We start from the raw sequence: 24,418 nt of genomic DNA on the forward strand, positions 1-24,418 counted from the left end.
ACTTGTTTTATAGGTAACTACCCATATAACCATTCCAGTCGCAGAATCACAAAGTGGTAACTAAATGTCAGATGTGTCGTAACAGAGTCCACACAATGTGTCTAGAATTGTTTCGAAACAAAGTGTCGTCGCCGTGTCTACACTTTTCCGTAACAAGGTGTCGACACATTTGTGTGCACTTTGCGTGCGGTTTGCGACTAAATCTGACAGCAAATTTGTGACAGCAAATGTCAATATAAAATACCTCTTGAAAACCAAGGTTTGTCAAACTAGTATTAGTGTCTCGTGTGCTCGTAATTCTAGTAAGTCATCATGGGCAATGCAAATGATAATAATCGACCGAAACCATATAAACACCCAACACCCGTCAACCTTTTACAGAAAAGTTTTTAAAGAAATTCAATAAGCTACTTAGGTCAGGCAACGAATGCTCCAATAGTTGTAGAGGGAAATGCTCGGAACACAATTTTTGACTCCGTAACTCGGTTTGACAAGTTAGGAGGTGAACATATCAAAAGTCCCCGGCCGTAGCCCTTGAGCGGGGGGGGGGGGAGAGAGGGGGCTTTGAAGGTCCCATTTTCCCGTTTTTCGATTATATCTCGGAAACTATGCATCTCAGCGACATGGCCACAAAATGAAAGTTAATGTAATTTGTTACAAGTTTATTCAGTCAATTTTTAGGGTTCCGTACCCAAAGGGTAAAACGGCAGACAGACTAAGACTTCGCTGTCCGTCCGTCCGTCCGTCCGTCCGTCCGTCCGTCCGTCCGTCCGTCCGTCCGTCCGTCCGTCCGTCTGTCACCAGGCTGTATCTCACGAACCGTGATAGCTAGACAGTTGAAATTTTCACAGATGATGTATTTCTGTTGCCGCTATAACAACAAATACTAAAAACAGAATAAAATAAAGATTTAAATGGGGCTCCCATACAACAAACGTGATTTTTGACCAAAGTTAAGCAACGTCGGGAGTGGTCAGTACTTGGATGGGTGACCGTGTTTTTTTTGTTTTTTTTTATATGGTACGGAACCCTTCGTGCGCGAGTCCGACTCGCACTTGCCCGATTTTTTTCGATATGTTGAATAGTTTTTGAGATATCCGCTCTTGAAAGTTTATTTAGGGCTCTCAATTTTATCTTGATATATCTATATCAGTGAAGGTACTAGGCCGTGTTTGGTATCGTTTTCGTATAAATCTGGGGTGCTGAATCCATTTAAGATATCACATTGACACCATTCCACAAAATAAAAATAAATCTTTTTAGGGTTCCGTACCTCAAAAGGAAAAAACGGAACCCTTATAGGATCACTCGTGCGTCTGTATGTATGTCCGTCTGAATACACAAAATAGTTCTTTACCTATAGATGACAGGAAAACCTATTAGAAATGTGCAGTCAAGCGCGAGTCGGACTTAATGTACGGAACCCTTAATACGCGAGTCCGACTCGCACTTGGCCGGTTTTTTTGAAACTCTTCTTGACGCTTAACCGCTGAACCGATTTCGTTGAAATTTGGTATAGAAATAGTTTGCGTCCCGGAACAGGACATAGGATAGATCTTATAACCAAAATCATCTTTTGAAGGTGTGAAAAGTGGCGTGGAAATTTGTACGGGAAATCAATAACCGCTGAACCGATTTATATGAAATTTGGGATGGTCTACATCTTTGATTTAGTTAAAAATGATGAAAAAACATGACTTCAAACCTAAACTTAAACAGTATTAACTTCAAGAAGTCAATTCTGAATTCCCCCCTACACCTCATTTCACACCTTTAAAGGATGATTTTTGAGATAACTTATTATATCCTGTCTCGGGACTCAAAATATATGTGTACCAAATTTAAATTAAAACTGTTCAGCAGTTTAAGCGTGAAGAGGAGTTTAAAAGAAAGTATTTTAATAAGTTTATATGTTTTTACTTCGGAATGGTGTCAATGTGATACCTTAACTAAATTTGGTACTGCGAATTTATACGAAAACGATACCAAACATGGCCTCGTAGCTTTACTGTTGTAGAAGTCAAAATAAAATTGAGAGCCCTAAATTCTTATTACTTGGCCAAACTTGTGTAGAAGGAAAAGGTAAAATAAAAGTCTTCGGCAGGAATATAAGACACAAATATATATTTTTTTTGCGTTACTATTTCATTCATCAAATATAAACATACCTTGATTATACTATTCTAGTGAGATCCTCATAGATAAACAAAAACATTTACTTAAAAAATTACAAGGTCGAAATGTCACGGAACTTGTGAGAGTAATATGTGAAAAATAAAAACTTTTATGACAAAAAAAATCTGGACACAATTTAAGAATCACCCAATTGCGTCGAGGAATCATCTGTGTTTTTGCTTGTTTCATTACCTCCTCGCTTCTTTTTTGTCGTTTGTATTCTGTAGCAATTTGTTAGATCTGAAAATAAAGATAACTTGCGTCGTCACGGATGTCGATTTATAGGTTTTAGGGAGTGCAGAATTCGAAAACGATGATCATTTTATAATCCAAGATGGCGGCTACGTATTTTGTCATAAAAGTGGAATCCAAAATAGTCATCATTTTCGAAATCTGCGCCCCCTAAAACCTATAAAACGATATTCATGACGACTTTTATGACATAGTGCATTGCCGCCATTTTGAAATTGAAAATGTTATCATTTTCGAAATTTGCGCCCCCTAAAACCTATAAAACGACATCCATGACGACTTTTATGACATAGTGCATGGCCGCCATCTTGGAATCCAAAATGGTTATCATTTTCGAAATCTGCGCCCCCTAAAACCTATAAAACGACACCCATGACGACTTTTATGGCATAGTGCATGGCCGCCATTTTGGATTCCAAAATGGTCATCATTTTCAAAATTGGGGCCCCCTAAAGCGTATAAAACGACATCCATGACGACTTTTATGACACAGTGCATGGCCGCCATTTCGGATTCCAAAATGGTCATTATTTTCGAAATCGGCACTCCCTAAAACCTATATATCGACACCCATCTCGACTTTTATGACAAAGTGTTTTGCTACCATCTGCATGCAAGACATTTCTATTATTTTTACGTACAAAAATGGCCCCCTGTCAACTTTCAATCGAGATTTAATCGATAATTTATTCGATTAATATTCAGATTAATTCAATTTCAATCTATGTTAGGTCGACTAAACTAATCGCGATTAAAATTTGAGAATTAACTTTTTTTATTCCATTAATTAGTCGAATAAACAGTTAATCGATTAATGCCCATCTCTGACCACGGCATTTTTACACTTTGAGAATATCTGGAAACAAATCAACACAAGGAGCCATTTTGCAAATCCAGTAACATACCAGTAACTTTGTTATTACTTTTGACAGCGCGTGTCATGTGTCAACACAGAGTCGACACAAAGTCGAAACATTGCAACTACTTTGTGACTGCAATATTTCTCAGCCTTAAACCATATTTATACATCATAATTAACAAGTTTCGTAGTATGTAAAGCGTTATTTCTGTTATTTAAGTATAGTATACGCATCGAAGTACTAAAAATGCTTCAAATAATATAGTTATGAACACAGGCACTGAGAAGTAAACAATTTAATTTCCGGCTAAACTAAAACAATGTGGTGGCGCGTTGATTATATTACACTTAGTTTATCAAATCACTCGAGCAGTTTAATTCCCCATAATAATTTTAGTCCTATTGTAATATAAATGCAAACAATATATAATTACGTCTTGTAATCCGTTTTAGAGATGGCGTATTAATGTCACTTATTTTTATTTAAGTATTTTTCCATCTGACAGTTTCCATTTGACAGGAACAAAATGAACGAATGAACGAATGATTTTGGCATAAAGTAGTCGCAAACCCGAAACAATGTGTGCACACGGCGACCACACTTTATGTCACTTTGTGTCATGTGTCGACCCTTCCCCATTTCTGGTAACTGTGTCGACACGGCGACGACTCTGCGACTGGAATTGTGACCGAAACAGACGGTGTCGACACAAGATGTGTCAACACCGCGTCGTAACGGCGACTGGAAATGGTTGTATGGGTACATGAAGGCACGTGGAACAAGTTTAAATGTTTGAATAATATACAGCTTTTGTTCGCGTGCGTGATGCCGTCACATTCTTTTCGACCTTGCTGCTGAATATATCAGTGCTTATTGTTTCGACAATATATATCTTCGTATGAACTTCTCGTAGTTTCCTTTTACGCCCTGATCTAACAGGTGCATTCATGAAAACTATACTGTTTATGAGAAAAATAGCGACTTTTATCGTAACGTTGGACCTTACAATGATAAAATAAATAATTGAAGCTTACCTTAGCCTTAAAACGAGGTTGATAGTAGGCGGTTCATCAGTAGCGGCCGTGGCCGCGTCTGGCGAAGTGGCCGCTTTCGTCGTGGCCTCCTGCAAGCGATAAGTACAATACTTTTAATAACTACATCTCTGAAAATCCTCAAGATTACTACCGGTTCGGCGCGGGCGACGACTCGTCCTGACCCGTGCGGTTCGTGTTCGTCTCCTGTATGTGACAGACTAGGCCGCACCTCCTCGGAGTCGCTCCCACTAGAGTCCGCCGGCTGGAGACGGGTCATAGGCCGCCGGTTCGGCGCGGGCGACGACTCGTCCTGACCCGTGCGGTTCGTGTTCGTCTCCTGTATGTAACAGACTAGGCCTCACCTCCTCGGAGTCGCTCCCACTAGAGTCCGCCGGCTGGAGACGGTTCATAGGCCGCCGGTTCGGCGCGGGCGACGACTCGTCCTGACCCGTGCGGTTCGTGTTCGTCCCCTGTGTGACAGACTAGGCCTCACCTCCTCGGAGTCGCTCCCACTAGAGTCCGCCGGCTGGAGACGGTTCATAGGCCGCCGGTTCGGCGCGGGCGACGACTCGTCCTGACCCGTGCGGTTCGTGTTCGTCCCCTGTGTGACAGACTAGGCCTCACCTCCTCGGAGTCACTCCCACTAGAGTCGGCCGGCTGGAGCCGGTTCATGGGCCGCCGGTCCGGCGTGGGCGACGACTCGTCATCGGACTCGTGCGGCTCGCCCTCGTCCTCCTCCTCGCTCCACACCCACTCGCCGGTGACGGTGCGGTGCAACCGGCCCGAAGTTCCCGGCTGTCTTTTGCTCGCCTGAAAGCCACAACAAACATATAACTAGCAAAAGGCAGAGCTTTGTAAGGGCTCGCGGAGTTTTTCTACCTAAACGTACCGGACCGCGACTTTGATCCAATCCGAGGCTTGTTTCATGTCCGATAGAGTGGGTACGTAATAAGTCCGTTAAGAACGCAGCTATAAGTGAGAGCAAGAAAGAAATATACAAACCAGACCCCGGTCGCAGTCCGGTACGCCTGTCTGTTACAGCTTTTACTTTGTCCATTAAAAACGTATCCAGACGACAAAATCAAATTTCCAATAGGTATCATCCACACGTAATATACAATTTCATAAGCGCTTATTACATCCTACACGGTCGCCCAGTACTTTTTGTAAGGAAGCCAACTCTGGCTTTCCTACATAATGTTGGGTCAGCGAGCTAATGTCCTTGAATTTATTTTTGCGTCCACACCACACAATTGACCGAAAAACTATTCCGTCTGGACACCTAACTGGCGGTAATCACGCTGCTCCGCACATAAACACACACACACACACAGTTCCACTAGGTACAGCCAGGGTTCAGCATCAGCTCTATCTTGGGTACTGCACTTCTAAGTGATCACATGACGTGTCGGATATCCAAAACAGCGTGTGTCTATATATGTTGCACCAAACCCGAGCTCCACTAGGTACTGCCAGGTTTCAGCATCAGCTCTATCTTGATGGGTACTACTCTCCTAAGTGCTCATCAAGATGAGTCGGATGACTAAAACATAATGTGCCTTTGTTGCACCAAACCTGAGTTCCACTAGGAACTGCCAGGGTTCTGGGTCATTTTGTTGAACTGCACGCCGACGTTGCAATTGGCGTGCAGTCGGCGTGCAGTTCCCATACAAGTTGCATTCGTGTATCGGCCCTAACCTAAGTCACTGAAGTTTGTATTAATATGCTTATCTTTATTTATAATTTTAGCAGTTCCAAGCAATAGTAACACTAAAGGCGCCATTCATTAATTACGTAAGACAATTTTTTCCAGTTTTTGACCCCCTTCCTCCCCTATGTAAGAAATAATAAGAATAGGCTGACCCCCTCCCCCTCCCGCTAACACATCATGACTGATCAGTTCATCAGCGTCACAAAACATACGAGTAAATTGACCTCCGCAGCAGCAAGATTGATTGTTCTAGTCGGAATAGTTCACAGAAACTTAATTGCTAAATTGGGAATCAAACCAAGCGAAGCGAGGTGGGTCTGAATCCAAAAATTTAACCCACTATTGTATTCATCGATGTTAATGGCGTAAGCGCCATCGACATTACTGAAATTGAAAACACCACATAGGTATCGTTGTCTGAGTACCCACAACACCTTCTTGAGCTTACTGTGGGGCTTAGTCAATTTGTATAAGAATGTCCAATATTTATTTATTTATTTACTACTACTACTACTACTATCTGTTAGAGAAATAAATAATTAACATTAGCACCAATGTTAATTCATTATTTTGCCAACAGATGGCGCTAGTAGTAATACAAAGTGTTATTACTTTATTTTATTTTTATAGGTTTATAAAATGATATTTTTAAGATTTTTATGTTTGATAACACACCTAGACATGAATTTAAATTAGTATGTTAAATCTCAAACCTAACAGTGCAGTCGTTTTTCCGTAAAGTGTACCACAAGAATGCATAGTTTGTCGAATGGTGATAGGGCTCGCTTCGCTCGCCCTAATTAACGACAGAACGCCTAGAGCCTATTCCATTCTTTTGTAATTTTGTGGTAAAATGGGTGGTGGGGTAATTTCAAAATCTTATCTTCTTGTTTACATTCGATGATTTTCAATTTCTGTTGTCAAAGATTACTCCTTGCCAAGAAACAAAAGAAATGTGATATTCATTGCGATATTCTGGTAAAATGCACATAATTTCATGCGACTAATGCTTATTAATGCTACAATCAGATAAGACATGTTTACTATTGTTGCATACCAATAATTTTTAAGGGTCTGGCTAGCCAAAAATTGTTGACAGATATTTCGTTGTTGTATCACCAACAATCTATGATTTAAAAAAAAGATAAAAGTCAGTTGTCAATTTATGTCATTCATTCAAATTGTTTGCGGTTTATAAGGGGTTTATTTTAAATAATATTAATAATGTCTATACTGAGTGAGGTTCGCAAACTATTATTTAAGTTCGTAAATAATTACGATAATGTGCGAACTCGACGTATAGCGGTGTATACCGAAAAACTGCAATGTTTACAACTCCTAAGCAAATGTAAACAAATTAGGAGGTTGGTGCTCTATATATATTTTAATACTTAGCATTTAGCATATTTGGCAATACTTATGTATTATTTTTCGTGATGGATTAATATTACCAAAGAGAATAGATAGTATAGAGGGGTCCTGTCATAGTAAATTTTGTAGTCACAGTAAACTTACTGCCATCTATCGACACACGATTAAAACTCAAAATGAAAACGTATAAAATTATCAATAAAATGCATATACATGGATTATTGATTTTATTATTTTTATATCATTTTGACCCGTTCTTTCACTGATATCTATGTGTTAAAATTGTTAAATATTAAACGGTGTCGTCGCGCCATCTAGCCGAGCATAGGCTAAAGGTGTGTGCGCCATCTATCCGAGAATGACTTTTTCTTGATTTCCGAGGCACGTTTTTTCCTTAGACTTTATTCATCTTATACGAAGTTACATATGTCTTTGATATTACGGTATTATCGAGCTATAGTGTAAATAACATTATTTGCGGTATTTGACGTCTGTCACTCACAACAGCAATACTACGTAAAATGTTTTGCACATCGAAATCACAAAGGAAAACAACTGCACTGCGAACGTTTACGTTCTACGTCTTTTTTTTTTAATTTTAGGGTTGGCCGGACACCACCGTTATGAATCGGTAGTCGTCTAAGTAAATCGATATGAATTTTTCATTTTTCTTTTAATAAAAATAAGTAAAAGGTGGATAATTAACTGTAAATATGGATATATTTATCGTCACTTAACAGACAACAAATTTGACACAGAAATAACATAAATAAACTTTAAAATAGATCCCCAGTTAGTTTCAATTTTGACAATGGGTGCGACCTACTCGGTCGGTGTATTAAATACACCGACCGACCGGTAGCTTGCGGGAAAACCATATAATTCTAGCTTTATTTAAATCTCAAATAAAAATTCATTATACGTCACAATTCGATACCTCAGTCTACGTGCCATCCAATCGTAATCGCTTGCTGTGACAATCGATTTGCGTTAGTTACATCTCTATATACGTCAGTCATAATGTGTCAAATACCGCAAATAATGTTATTTACACTATAGGTCTTATTTACACTACATTTCATTTTTCGCCTTGTTACAATGGTATATAGTGAGAAAGTGTTTACATGTGTTTATCGTTGACTTGACTGTATTTTACATTGTGGTAGAGTGGTGGTACCTTATGTGTGCACAGAAAATCAAAAATATTTTCTAGTATCAAAACAATAATTCCTACTACACAAAGTGTGACCAGCCCAAGATTTTTTAATTTTCCGCCAAACATTTGTGTAATATTTCAGTAGCCAGTCGATAACATCGAAAGATTTTGAGCAAATTGTCCAGCGTTACAGCTAGTGGTAAGTTTTTTTGCATAAATGGTGAGTTAGTGCCTCACCTGCTTTCGATATCCTGGCCGCTTTATTAAACCACATCCATTTCCCTTTCGTTGAGCTTAAATTGCCATTCTCACATTTTTTCTAGAAATCCATACCTACTTTAAACTTTAATACAACTACCAAAAGTGGTATATCACAGGATGCACCCACTTACCTTATGGACTCTTGTTTCCATACTAGGACCAATCGCGACTAGTGTCTGGGTCAGATATTTCCTATCTTTGGCCTTCTTGAAGAAAGGGTGTTTAAGCAGCTCCGTGGCAGTGGGGCGTTTGGACGGATCCTTTTGTAAACAATCCACAATCATTTTTCTGAATGTTTTACCGTAGGCCTTGTACTGGTCCTTTTCATCGGCTCCTAAAAATAATTAAAAATTAAAAACGATAAAATAAAAGGATAATCGACTCTCTTCTTTTTCTCCGGCCACGAAATATTGCCGGGGCTCGCAGGCCATGAAGATGCGCGAGTGCGATTGCAGTATAATTATGAACTAACAACAGAAATATGCATATAAAGGTCAATGAACGAAAGTCTTATGGGTTACGCAACAGCCCTTTAGAAGTTATTATTCTGCTACGTAACACAACGCAAGAGTAACTGATCCTATTCATCCTTATTATATTAATAAAGATATTTTTTTTTTCGTACATTTTAGAGGCACTCTCACAGACTTTTAATTTTAACAAAATGTATCGTTTTACACTACTTTCAGCTCTGTAGCTCGCATTATTTACTACTTAAGAGCACTCTTACAAGAAAAGTCGAAATAATGCAAAATTGATGATACTAGTCGACGAAATTCAGGACTTTGCGCTCATTATTAGAAACAATGAGTACTTGTTCCAGTAAAAGCGTCTTCTTATCTTTAGAAATATCGTTGTAAATATTAGAAGAAGGACTTATTAAAATAGTAATGATTTTTTTTCTGATGGTCGTTTCCGAAAAACCCCGTGAAGCACTGAATGGCGAGCTCTTATTTGGAAATGTTGAGAAGTTTATTCTGCTAAACCTGGCTATTTTGTATTACTAATACCCTGTACTTTAGGCATATCAAACGATATTTTTCCTACATACCTTTGAGAAAGAGAAAATCAAAATAAAACGAACTCAATTTTCTCTCCGAAACAAGTGTCAATTCCTACGAAAATCTACTTAATATCGAAGTCATTTTCATACTCAAGCAATCTGCAACGTTTGCTTATACTGTTGGTATACATTAGTGTTTATGAAATTCTACTATAATTTTTTGGCAATTTTTTGAAAACTACTCTATATTACCGATAACGCGCGCTGCGCCAGCTCAGTGCCGCGGCAGAGCTTGTAGAGTCAGGACGTGTGGCGGTCGGCTCCGCCCATTTTCAACGGCGACGACGAGGTTTTTTATCATTGTGTGCGGCGGGCGCCGTGTAAAACGCTATACTGTGTGCGTGTAAACCGCAACGAGAGACTTTGATCCTAGCACTGTTATTATAGTATTATAATTTATAATGGTACAGTTTAATAAACTACCGGACAGGATTAAAAATATTTGAAACGACCTGACATTCTATATGTATTTATTTGACTCAAGATAGTACTCAGGATCTGCTGATGGAGCCCGAAGGTGGTCACCGGTACCAATCAACCATGCAACTAAACCACTTCGTGTTTGGACTCGTTTGATTCGGCTCAACAAGATCTTTGACTTAAGATAGTACTCAGGGTCTGATGATGGAGCCGGAAGGTGGTCACCAGTACCAAATTACCAATCAACCATGCAACTAAACCACTTCGTGTTTAGGCTCGTTTTATTCGTCTCAACAAGATCTTTGACACAAGATAGTACTCAGGGTCTGATGATGGAGCCGGAAGGTGGTCACCGGTACCAATCAACCATGCAACTAAACCACTTCGTGTTTGGGCTCGTTTGATTCGTCTCAACAAGATCTTTGACACACAAGATAGTACTCAAGGTCTGATGATGGAACCGGAAGGTGGTCACCGGTACCAATCAACCATGCAACTAAACCACTTCGTGTTTAGGCACGTTTTATTCATCTCAACAAGATCTTTGACACAAGGTAGTACTCAGGGTGTGATAATGGAGCGCGAAGGTGGCGACGGGTACCTGTCTATCATGTAACTGAACCACTTCATGTTTGGGCTCGTTTGATTCGTCTCAACAAGACCTTGGACACAAGATAGTACTCAGGATCTGATGATGGAGCTGGAAGGTGGCCACGGGTACCAGTCTACCACGTAACTGAACCACTTCGTGTTTGGGCTCGTTTGATTTGTCGCAACAAGATCTTTGACACAAGGTAGTACTGAGGGTCTGATGATGGAGCCGGAAGGTGGTCACCGGTACCAATCAACCATGTAACTAAACCACTTCGTGTTTGGCTTCGTTCGATTCGTCGCAACAAGATCTTTGATACAAGTTAGTACTCAGGGTCTGATGATGGAGCTGGACTGTGGCCACGGGTACCAGTCTACCATGTAACTGAACCACTTCGTGTTTGGGCTCGTTTGATTCGTCGCAATAAGATCTTTGACACAAGATACTACTCAGGGTCTGATGATGGAGCTCGAAGGTGGCGACGGGTACAAGTCTATCACTTAACTGAACCACTTCGTGTTTGGGCTTCGTGTTTGGTTTATCACCTAGTGTCAAAGATCTTGTTGAGACGAATCAAACGAGCCTAAACACGAAGTGGTTTAGTTGCATGGTTGATTGGTACCGGTGACCACCTTCCAGGTCCATCATCAGACTGTGAGTATCAGTCAAAGATCTTGTTGAGACTAATCAAACGAGCCTAAACATGAAGTGGTTTAGTTGCATGGTTGATTGGTACCGGTGACCACCTTCCAGCTCCATCATCAGACTCTGAGTATCACCTAGTGTCAAAGATCTTGTTGAGACCAATCAAACGAGCCCAAACACGAAGTTGTTTAGTTACATGATAGACTGGTACCCGTGGCCACCTTCCAGCTCCATCGTCAGACCCTGTGTATCTTCAGTGTCAAAGATCTTGTTGAGACGAATCAAACGAGCCCAAACACGAAGTGGTTTAGTTACATGATAGACTGGTACCCGTGGCCACCTTCCAGCTCCATCATCAGACCCTGTGTATCTTCAGTGTCAAAGATCTTGTTGAGACGAATCAAACGAGCATAATCATGTTACTTCATGGTTGGTTGGTATCCGTGACCACCTTAATCATCATCATTATTATCAGATCCTCAGTACCAGTTAGTTTTTAAACCCTCGTTGATACAAACTTTACAACCTATAGGTACCAAATGCAATGACGAAACATGTAAATAAGCGAGTAGGTACCTATAATTTCTTTCGAGTAATATACCTTCATAAGTTCGAGTATGGGGCTATTCATAAATTACGTCGTTTCAAATGGGAGGAGGGGCGAGGTGGGGTCTGGACATCGGATGATGGTAGCATGACGTAGGAGGAAACAGAGTCATCCGAAGCATGATTTTTGGATGGTTTGAGGGGTAGGGGGGTCAAAAATCGTCAAAAATAGATGACGTAATTTATGAACAGCCCCTATGTACATTTGCACTGCATTTAGTATTTTCGTACTTACCAAATAACAGTTTTAGGACTTTAAAAGTTAAGTACAGTTAGTGTTGTTATGGTTGATTTCAATATGCTTCGCGAAGGATCAAGAATGTTTAATCCATAATTGTAGTGCGAGTGTGGTAGAAGGGATCGGCATACTGAGCTCGCACGGCCTGCCGCAGCGCGTAAAATACCTAAACTCGCTCAACGCCGAAATGTAATAGCGCTCTTAAGAACTTTCCCGACTGTAAACTAAACAATTTCGTTCAAATCAGTTAACATTATCATTCGCACTATTATATCTGTGATCATTCGACTTAGCGACATAGGCACAGAATATAGATGGTCAACCAAATCTTGTCAGTAGAAAAAGGCGCGAAATTCAAATTTTCTATGAGATGATATCCCTTTGCGCCTACATTTTTCAAATTTGCCGCCTTTTTTTACTGACAAGATCTGCTTGACCAAGTATAGATAGTATTGTAGTACTAAGCTGAACAGAGGCTTCAAATGCCACCAACAATTAGCCGTTCCACTTTGTGTTAATCACCAAGGCAAGACGGTTCTATTGATTTTGCCGGACGGTATCTCATTGACAGTATTGACGTCAATTATTTATTAACCAATTGTCGTCGCGACAGTATCGAACGCACGCCTGTTCATTATCAAGCAATTTTAAGAGGTATTAAGATATGGCGAACAATGAAAAATATCATATTTGGGTCAAAATTCTTTTCGTTGTCTTGTTTCTGACCACTCTGTCACACTTGTACCTACATGTGTCTTCTATCAATTAAATAAAAAAGTGGAGTGCTATTGATTGCATGTCTTTCTAGCTGTAGATTATATTTTACATGAGAAAAATTAAAAATTAAATTTCATCATTTATCACATACGAAAAGCTCCACTCCGTCACATTTTATGGGGACAAAAAACAACACAATGAATAGTACATTATTGTCGAGGCTCGGAAGCAGCTACTTGCAGGCTGAGGATTCGTTTTAAACGGACGACCTTGGGAGTCCGTTTAATTGAATCCGAAGCCAGCAAGTAGCCTTCCAGCCGAGTCATATATAGTGCTTTTCTCAAAAATGGTGCAAGAAATATAAATATCATAGAAATATTTTACAAAAGCAACGTTCTTACGTATATATTTTCACAGAAAAAAGTAGAAACAATTGAAAAAATTAGCTTTGCCGTCTTTTTATTTTTTTAATAAAAAAATAGAAGTGTATTTTTCTGCCGAAAATACGCCAACCTATTTGAGACAGCTAAATAGTCGCGGTACTAATCATCTGTTTGGCTGTTTAATGGGCCTGTGCCTTCATTTGATATGGCCATTTCAACTTTTAAAAAGTTTGGAACTCGACAAATAATGGAATTTGTATGCAACATTGCAATCCCAAAATCGAGACTGCAATGTTTTTAACTTTTTAATTTTTGACTGACCATAAACTACGCGCTTCGCGACCTATTTTTTAAACGGCAAAGTCGACTTTGCCGTCCATTTTTGAGAAATAGTACATTATTGTCGAGGCTCGGAAGTAGCTACTTGCTGGCTGAGGATTCGTTTTAAACGGACGACCTTGGGAGTCCGTTTAATTGAATCCGAAGCCAGCAAGTAGCCTTCCAGCCGAGTCATATATAGTGCTTTTCTCAAAAATGGTGCAAGAAATATAAATATCATAGAAATATTTTACAAAAGCAACGTTCTTACGTATATATTTTCACAGAAAAAAGTAGAAACAATTGAAAAAATTAGCTTTGCCGCCTTTTTATTTTTTTAATAAAAAAATAGAAGTGTATTTTTCTGCCGAAAATACGTCAACCTATTTGAGACAGCTAAATAGTCGCGGTACTAATCATCTGTTTGGCTTTTTAATGGGCCTGTGCCTTCATTTGATATGGCCATTTCAACTTTTAAAAAGTTTGGAACTCGACAAATAATGGAATTTGTATGCAACATTGCAGTCCCAAAATCGAGACTGCAATGTTTTTAACTTTTTAATTTTTGACTGACCATAAACTACGCGCTTCGCGACCTATTTTTTAAACGGCAAAGTCGACTTTGCCGTCCATTTTTGAGAAATAGTACATTATTGTCGAGGCTCGGAAGTAGCTACTTGCAGGCTGAGGATTCGTTTTAAACGGACGACCTTGGGAGTCCGTTTAATTGAATCCGAAGCCAGCAAGTAGCCTTCCAGCCGAGTCATATATAGTGCTTTTCTCAAAAATGGTGCAACAAATATAAATATCATAGAAATATTTTACAAAAGCAACTTTCTTACGTATATATTTTCACAGAAAAAAGTAGAAACAATTGAAAAAATTAGCTTTGCCGCCTTTTTATTTTTTTAATAAAAAAATAGAAGTGTATTTTTCTGCCGAAAATACGCCAACCTATTTGAGACAGCTAAATAGTCGCGGTACTAATCATCTGTTTGGCTGTTTAATGGGCCTGTGCCTTCATTTGATATGGCCATTTCAACTTTTAAAAAGTTTGGAACACGACAAATAATGGAATTTGTATGCAACATTGCAGTCCCAAAATCGAGACTGCAATGTTTTTAACTTTTTAATTTTTGACTGACCATAAACTACGCGCTTCGCAACCTATTTTTTAAACGGCAAAGTCGACTTTGCCGTCCATTTTTGAGAAAAATATTATTTTTGTTGACTAGTAGAAAAAGTATTGTATACAATAGTGATATTGTGGAGCGTGGACTGTAGCATTTAGTTGTGTTTGTTCTCTGTGAAGCTTAGAAACTGCAGTCTGGAACGCGCTGGCCGCTGTGTTGCCTCGAAGTCCGCTTTTACCTCCAATTTACCGGGATATGTTTATGTGAAATAAAAACATATATTTGAATTTAATTACTGGAGAGTGTTGCAAGCTAGGTGCTTGAGCGGGTGAGTGAAACTCTCTCTGAAGAAGCAACCATGGCTGGGGTTTATATAGGGAAATATCCCGCCGTAGGTACTTTTTCACTAACTAGTGGGTGTTACATGGAGAGTCAGTTTTATTTATTTCGGCCAATCACATTAATCTATTACAATTCATTAAAAACAGTGATACAAGACTTAAAACTAGGCTCATAACATTCCACACAAAACATAACATGATATAAACACACAAAATACACGACAGAAAAATATTATTATTTATTTACACGTTTTTTACACTTCACTCTATTAATACCTATTCGCGACAGTTCTCCCCCACGTGTGTCAACACCGTATTTAGTAGAGGAGCGTGTAGGAATAAGCCTGGAAGCTGAGCAGCAAACGTCACCTGCGCGCGTGTGTACAATGGCCACTCTTATTTCACCGTCTACATCGGGAAAGAGCTGTGCGATTTCGCCTCTATACCATGTACATTGTGGCACGGAGCAGTCGCTTATTATGACGCTGTCGCCTAGGTGCAATCTCTGTATGTTGTGATGAGCGCCGGGTATATTCGTAGCTGCAGCGGTAGATGATAGTGGATTCGTTCGAGGCCTTTCTAATGGTAAGTCGCCCACGGGAACCTTGAGGTTGGCCCCGCGACAGGTTCGACACCATTGGCTTACCTGATCGATAACGAATACTACCGCGCAGTCCGACTATGTGATATTTTTGTTTTAACTCGCTTATCACTGTCGAGTGGTTGCCGTTGTACAGAGCGTGAAAATGATGAATTAGCAGCTTGGCGAAGTCTGTTTTAGCGCGTAGGACGGGTACTTGCTTACTTCCGCCGTCTGTCACGATGACTCCTTATTCGTCAAGTTTTACTGCTATTCTGCGTAGCGGAGATTTTTTCGGTAGCGCATGCCCAGCTTCCAGGGATTTAACTTCCTCTGGATAGGCTTCAAATTGGCTCCGTTTGATTAGCGATATCTCAGCTAAAATCAAATTCCCCTTGATCATTTCTGTGTCTGTTTTCTTATATGGCAACTTGGCGTTATTTACCTCGGTGGCAACCAGAACTCTAGCCGTGGCCCTAACTAAATGCGTATATTCGGAAAAACTGTTTACCTTAGGTAGGTACTCGAATTTACTTTTAGTTTTCATATTTGATCGCACGGATTCTGACACGCGTCGTCGTGTATGTACGCGTTGTCGGCGACGGGCGCGAGCGTTACAATTATTGACGATCGCGGCTTATGGTCGCTTTTAGGTTCGGGTTCTACAGCTCACCGGGAGGTTCTTCCTACTTGAGCAGGTTTGCCTCGGTCAAACGTCGACGCGGGCCGCGTTGTGGGCCATATCTGCGCGGTGGGCACGTCTTTGGGCGGGTTTAGAGAGCTTTCGCTCCCCCGGCGAAAGACGTGTTGCCTTTTCTACCTACGCTAGATGTTATCGCGGACGTGTTTGACGCGAAGTTAATTGTGGTTACGGCTCGTGCCCAGCCAACCTTAGTTACAGACGAGGCCGTGTGTAATCCGTGCAGCAGTCTATGATGACCTGCTTCGCATTCGCCTACGCCGCATGCTACGTATTTGCATGTATTCGGCTGATGAGGCGCGGATTTTAAACACTTAAAACACAGCCGCGCACCCTTCGCTAGTTCCCATCTATCAGAAATCGTTGCCGCCGTAAACTGTGCGCACGTGCTAACGAAGTGATCCTCATTACAAATGGGGCACGTATTGCGTGGCGGGACAGAGATAGACGATTCCTGAACTCTAGCTCCGGTTGACGCGGGTTTTTTTACAATTATTACTATCGCGGTGCTTTACCTGGGCGATAGTAGGCTTACTACGCGAACTACTTTTCGAATCGCGTGGGTAAGTTTCGTGGGAATCTGACTCCGAATCCGTGCGAGAGTCGCGGGAGGACGCGAGGGCGCGGGACCTAGCGAGAGCGTAGCTCGATCGTCTGGGTTCGCGCTCAAAAGAAACCGTGTTCCCTTCATTTCGCGATTTATTTGACGGCCTATTTCGGTTAACGCGCTTGGCCGCAGTGCTAATTTCTTTAAGAAACTCGGATATCGCAACTAACCCGGGTGATTCTACGTTAGTTAGATTCTATATTTGGCCCACTCGTAGCGCACTATCAGATTCAATTTATCCACTATTTTGTTCACAAGCTCAGGTGCGTGTAAATATTTTTCTTGACGCAACGATCGAATGGTGGCAACGGCGTTCGTGATATGCGCGGCGAATGAGGCGATATTCGTATTGTCTTCGGACAAACGCGGCATGCGTTTGATGTTATGTATTTCCGTAAGCACAATTTCCTCGGGGTCGCCGAACTGCCGTTCTAGCGCTTCCATTATCTCGTACGGGTCCTGAACTGTGTACATGATTGATTTTACGGCCGTCCGAGCTTCGCCCTTAAGCGCGCGTCTAATCCGACTCACGTTATTGACGGCACTAAACATGGGCGACGTATCCTCGAACTCTGCCCTAAATGATATCCACTCGGTGATATCTCCGCCGAATGCGGGTAATTCCGGCGGTTTATGATACATTGGCGCGTAGGTACCGTGCGGTACCTCTGAAAAACGCGGTTGCGGTCTGCTAGCCCGATCGGCGGCTGCACGCGGCGGCGGCGCGGTCTCTTTCGGCGGCGGGATTTTAACGTTTTCACTCGTGATCTCGCGTTGTAACCTAGCTTGTCGTTCTACCCAACTTCTAGTTCGTTCTTCGACGGTCGCGTCACTGCTGCCGATAGACTGCGCCTTCAGTTGCGCAACCTGCAGCCTCAACATTGCAGTGTCGGACTCTGTCTTAGCAACGGCTAGAGCGGCTTTATGAACCTCGAGCTCGGCCATTAGCACGGCTAATTTATTATCGCGTTCCCTAGTTACCGATTCGCGATTCCTATTTAATTCGCAATCAGACGGCGCCCGCGGCGGCGGCGGCGCGACATCGGTGTCTTTATTCACTAGCGTATTTGACCTACTACGAACTACTACCGTATCGTCGAACGCTTCCGAGTGTACCGACTCGTTGTCACCGGTAGTATTCCGGTTGCCACTGGTGCCCTTGCTCCACGTACTGGTCTCGCCGGACGTAGTCTTACCCGACGAGGGGGTAGGGGTGTCCATGTTCGGTGCGGGCGCCGGCGGGCCCCTGGTGCGCGAGCGAAGGCTTCGTGCTTCCTTTTCGGACATCTTCTTGGAACCACTTCACTTTACACACGCGGGGGTCCCTAACTATATACCTGCCTACGCCTATGATCTGACGTTACCGAGCGCAACGTCAGTGCCCTAAGCGTGGATCCCTCGTGGCACTGAATCTCCCGCAATGGCAAAGTGCAATGCCTAGAGCGTTTGAAAGCAGTGTGATGGTATCAACCATGTGACACATGCAACGAAAGTTGCCAGGACGCGTGAGTGGAGGAAAACCTACAACACTGCACGGTCCGACCGGCAAGCCGGTAATTGGGGTACGGAAAGGTTATTGGGGTAGGGTCTAAACCGAAGCGAACTTCTAGGCTCAGCGCGTACTTTATTCTTTCTTGCCGTCTGAGTTAAGCAAGGTTCGCTTGAAACTCAGCGCGTACTTTATTCTTTCTTCATCCGGCTCGAAGGACCAAACCGTGGAGCGTGGACTGTAGCATTTAGTTGTGTTTGTTCTCCGTGAAGCGTAGAAACTGCAGTCTGGAACGCGCTGGCCGCTGTGTTACCTCGAAGTCCGCTTTTACCTCCAATTTACCGGGATATGTTTATGTGAAATAAAAACATATATTTGAATTTAATTACTGGAGAGTGTTGCAAGCTAGGTGCTTGAGTGGGTGAGTGAAACTCTCTCTGAAGAAGCAACCATGGCTGGGGTTTATATAGGGAAATATCCCGCCGTAGGTACTTTTTCACTAACTAGTGGGTGTTACATGGAGAGTCAGTTTTATTTATTTCGGCCAATCACATTAATCTATTACAATTCATTAAAAACAGTGATACAAGACTTAAAACTAGGCACATAACATTCCACACAAAACATAACATGATATAAACACACAAAATACACGACAGAATAATATTATTATTTATTTACACGTTTTTTACACTTCACTCTATTAATACCTATTCGCGACAGATGTAATCAAGCTTTTCAATCTCGTACCTTTCTTAGGCAACTCAGCAAGCTTCGTTCCCTAAACACGGTACTCGACTGAAAAACTCTCTATTATATCCTGATTATATCACGATTGTATAAAATACTATTGACCCATTTACTAGCAAAGGCGGAAAATGTGAATGTCGATATGATTCAAGAGGAGTATGTTCCTATTGATCTTTACAATGCTCGACTTTCCACGTGAAATGCACTTACATCATCATCATCATATCAGCCAGAGGACGTCCACTGCTGGACATAGGCCTCCCCCAAAGAGTGCCACAATGACCGGTCTTGCGCCACCCGCATCCAGCGGACTCCCGCGACCTTTATCAGGTCGTCAGTCCACCTTGTGGGGGGTCTACCCACGTTGCGCCTTCTGGTACGTGGTCGCCACTCGAGAACCTTTCCGCCCCAACGGCCGTCGGTTCTACGGGCAATGTGCCCCGCCCACTGCCACTTAAGTTTAGCGATTCGGAGGACTACATCGGTTACTTTGGTTCTGCTGCGGATGGCCTCATTTCTGATGTGATCACGCAGAGAGACTCCCTCCAGGAGCCCTCTCCATTGCCCTTTGGGTGACTTTGAGCCTTCTTATGAGGCACACAGTAAGCGGCCACGTTTCAGTTCCATATGTCATCACTGGCAACACACACTGGTCGAAGACTTTCGTCTTGAGACACTACGGAATATTGGACAAAAAGATGTGCTGTAGCTTCCCAAACGCTGCCCAACCGAGTCGGATTCGTCGATTAACCTCTGTCTCGAAGTTGGACCTACCTAACTGGACAGTCTGTCCTAGGTATATATAATCGTCTACAACTTCAAGTGTAAAGTCTCCGATTGTAACAGGAGTTGGTTCTACATGGGCATTTGATATGATCTTCGTCTTGTCTATGTTCATCCTCAGACCCACTCGCTCGGAAGCTTATTGAGGTCATCGAGCATCATACTCAAATCCTCCGTAGTCTAGGCCAAGATTACTATATCGTCCGCAAACCGAAGGTGAGTGATGTACTCACCGTTTATGTTGATGCCAAGCCTTCTCCAGTCCAAAGTCTTGAAAACATCCTCCAATGCAGCGGTAAACAGTTTAGGAGAAATAACATCCCCTTGCCTGACTCCCCGCTGCAACGGAATAGGTTTCGAGTTCTGGTCCTGGAGTCGGACTGACATAGTGGCGTTCTCGTACAAACACTTCAGCACTTCGATATAGCGGTAATCCACTTGGCACCTTTGGAGAGATTGTAGTACGGCCCAGGTTTCGATCGAATCGAAGGCTTTCTCGTAGTCCACAAACGCTAAGCAGAGAGGCAGGTTATACTCCTCAGTCTTCTGTATTACCTGACGGAGCGTATGGATGTGGTCTACGGTACTAAAGCCACTTCGGAAACCGGCTTGTTCAGGAGGCTGGAAGGCTGCACTTACAAGGTTAGATAAAATAAAGCGAATAGGGTGGATACAAATCTTTCGTTCGAATATTTATCTTCAGTTTCCCCGGATATAATCGACGCGGAAGGTGATAGAAAAAAGCTTTATGTATACGCAATAAGGACGAAAGATAAGAGTTAATAATAAAACCATAACAACAAAATGTAACATACCTGTGTCAATGTTGGGAGGATCATTCTGTAGAGTGAGCATTAGTACTTTCATTGGAGGATACTTGTGGTACGGGGCAGTGCCTGTAGCCATCTCTATGGCCGTTATGCCGAATGACCAAATGTCAGCTTTGAAATCATATCCATGATCCTAAAAAATTACACTGCTCTAAACTATATTCATAAGTATCATCATCATCAACACCAATAGGTACTTGTAATAGGTTTTTTCTTTGTAACTTGAAGCCCTTAGATTGTAAATTTTATAGAGCAGAGCCCGTTTTTGAAAAAAATATACCTATATACAGGCTGACAAGTCCAATAAGGCAGAGGCCCCATACAAAAGCTAGTTAATTGTTAGTTTCAACAACCAGTCTAGGGCTCCATTAAGCAAAATAACGCAATTTAGTGGATTTCTACATTTTCGGCACTTAGTTATAGATTAGAGTATCTATTTGGTTATGAGACCTTTAAGACAAATCTTTATTTTACTGCACTATTAATGAAGTAACATTATTTTTTTAAATACATTTACAAATTGAACTCTTCTACATTTACTTGACTCTGGTTATACTAACTTGCTCCATAACTTCAGGGGCCATCCAGCACGGTGTTCCGACGAAAGTGTGCCTCACTGGCTGCCTTGAAAGGTCTCTGTCGGTGGCCAGCCAGGCTGAAACACCGAAGTCTGCAATTTGCACTGTCCCATCCTCGCCTAGTAAAATGTTACCAGCTTTTATATCCCTGCAAATTCAGGTAAATCTTTTGTAATATCATTCTTTACTAATACCTAATTTAAATTGAGTTTGCCACTAGAATGCTTCCTGCTACTTTTTGCATAGTATATTTAAATAAATAAGCGTCTGTGGAAAGGTTCATTCAAAAGTATTATTTGCATAGCCAAAATTATATATTTTTTTCATATGCGTCGCTCCCACTGTTCAGTATTTTTTCTATACATTCAGAATTTTTAGCATAGTGTGACGTCACACTGTTACGATATTTAGTTTGATTCCTGAGCCCTGATTTTCTAATTGCTTCAATGAAATTATATACTAAGATATAAAAAGTGCATTGTATAGCTCAACCAATGTTGTACCATGAGTGTTGCTTGTTAGCTATATGTTTTAAATATGTACTGCTATTTTTAACAACCAACATACCTACTTAACATACACAGAAATGTTTATTATTTAAGTTGACGATTGTACCTTAACAGCTAAAGCCACAGCGGCACATATTGGGAGACAGTAATACTTATACATAGGGTACACAAGTATTTACCCACAACATTATATAATACTACTTACAGGCATCTCTCACTCTATCACTCTCTGACACTCAATCATCAGTCTTAGAGGATATAACCAACGGAGACGCCATGTCTAAAATTTTCGGTACAAAATAGTCTGCCGTTTTTTGCGGGGGAGGGGCACATCAAATGTATAGGTACGTCATGTCAGATAAACGTCAGTCCATACATATGGTTGACAAGTTGTTGACCATTGGCCGCCTATTTTCGACAGAGGGGAACGCCTGTTAATGGCGGCTCCATTGTTAATTACTCCGAGTCATCAGTCGTCTAATTGCACTCACAAACAAATCACACTCTGGGTGTGCCTCGAGCACGGAGTTGAGCAGAGCAAGAGAGAGCACAATGGAAGAATCAACAAATCTCGAACATAAAATTAATGCAAGCTTGAATACTTAACATTTAGAATAGCTGGGCACATTTATAATGATAATATTAAGTAATAAAATAAATTCGCATAAGCCACTGAGCTTGTAATGTTTTTTAGTTTGCAATAAGTTGCTAGACAAAATAGAGACTTTTGCTTAGCCTTTCATTTCCCAATTTTAACCTCAATCCAAGACCAAAGGTGAAAAGTAATACTAGAGATGCTAACACAACAGAATATATGATTATCTTATAAAGCTAACTTCTTGGATATCTTTTTTATTTATGCGCTATTTGAAGTTACTAACTCGATTTCACTGGTTTCCAATATTTTCAATAATTGCTGCTTACTGGAGCTCTGTTATACTTTTGCGCTGTGCAGGTAATACTTTTTGCTAAACTGTAAATCGAACATCAATCGATAAAAAAAAATATTACAAAAATAACTACTCGCCAAGCATTTCAAATGAAATAATGCATTTAATGATTTGTTTTGAATCCTTAAGCCAATTATTACAACATTATCACTATCATCAGTCATCTGGAAAACATGTGATAATAAATAATCATGAAAGTAATATTTAAGAGAGCACCATTAAAGCAAAATAATAAATACAAGCTATTCCTTAGGAACTAGTGGCTCTGTGAGCTGTAGACCTTGCATACCTTATTTAAAAAAAATTCAAACTTTATCAACAAAAAAACTCTACAATTATCGAAACTGCTCACCAAATTTCATGAGAATCGGTTGAGAAATGCAAGCTGTATGAATGAAGTTTTGCCCAAGCTGAAACTGCATACTTCGCTTTTGCTTGGTCAATTATTTCTTTCATTGATAAAACACTGGTAAAAACATATTTTTGGGGAGCACATTAGCACAAGTTGAGCTATGAGCCCACAAACTTTAAGAAACTGCACACATTCCTGCTAGACTACTAGTGCTTGGTGTAGCATAAAATAGCCACAGTGTGTGAGTAACTGACTCTTATTGTCTTGGTAGTTGTATTCACAACACTGTTTGAAACAAAATTATCTGAAATTGCAATTACCTGTGTATTTGTCCATTGCTATGGAAGTACTCCAAGCCCTTTAATACTTCTTTGAGCACAGTAGCAATGGTTGCCTCATCAAATACTCCATGTTTGCAATTTGTCACTTTCATCTTATGCTTTATTACATCCAAAAGACTTCCTCCTATAACCATTTATTATAATTAAATATAAATGTTTACCCACTTCAGCTTAGTTGGTAGTCACCATGGCTATGAAAACTTAGGATCCTAGATTGGAGTAACATTATGGGATTCATTTCTGTGACAAGTATGAATATATTATCCAGATTTATTGGTGTTTTGTTTGTTCTAAGTATTTTATTATCTAAATAACCATTTTTAGTTGGGAACTAGGGTATTATGACAGTTTTGAATGAGTCACGTTTCACTAGACTTATATCGATCGGGATACAATACAAAAGGTAATCCATACATATCCCGGTTGATACAAGTCAAGGATATGTGTAAGATTTTGATTAGGGGTCAATATTAACTAAATATTTACACCTAAATAATGATGCAAATGGTCTTACCTTCAAGGAGTCTCAGCACAAGCCACAATTCGTCGTTGACAACAAAACTAGTATAGTATGTTACTACATTTTCATGGTTGCAGCTTGACATTGCCTAAAACCATACCAAGGGTATTAATACATTCAAATAAAAATTGTCTTGTCTTGTATGTGAGAAAT

General features: G+C 40.9%; 1 protein-coding gene across 1 annotated transcript in view; it reads right to left on the bottom strand.

The window, feature by feature from the left end:
* The window catches only part of LOC134803926 (uncharacterized), a 102,998-nt gene that overhangs the window by 57,392 nt on the left and 21,188 nt on the right, over positions 1-24,418 (bottom strand). Inside the window, exons 6-12 of the mRNA XM_063776743.1 lie at positions 24,260-24,353; positions 23,725-23,869; positions 21,576-21,741; positions 21,001-21,148; positions 8,952-9,154; positions 4,946-5,131; positions 4,322-4,410 (exon numbers count right to left, since the gene is read on the bottom strand). Coding sequence (XP_063632813.1) covers positions 4,322-4,410; positions 4,946-5,131; positions 8,952-9,154; positions 21,001-21,148; positions 21,576-21,741; positions 23,725-23,869; positions 24,260-24,353 — 1,031 coding nt within the window. The remainder of the gene's footprint in view (positions 1-4,321; positions 4,411-4,945; positions 5,132-8,951; positions 9,155-21,000; positions 21,149-21,575; positions 21,742-23,724; positions 23,870-24,259; positions 24,354-24,418) is intronic.

This window comes from Cydia splendana, chromosome Z, assembly GCF_910591565.1.
Source record: "Cydia splendana chromosome Z, ilCydSple1.2, whole genome shotgun sequence".
NCBI lineage: Eukaryota > Metazoa > Arthropoda > Insecta > Lepidoptera > Tortricidae > Cydia > Cydia splendana.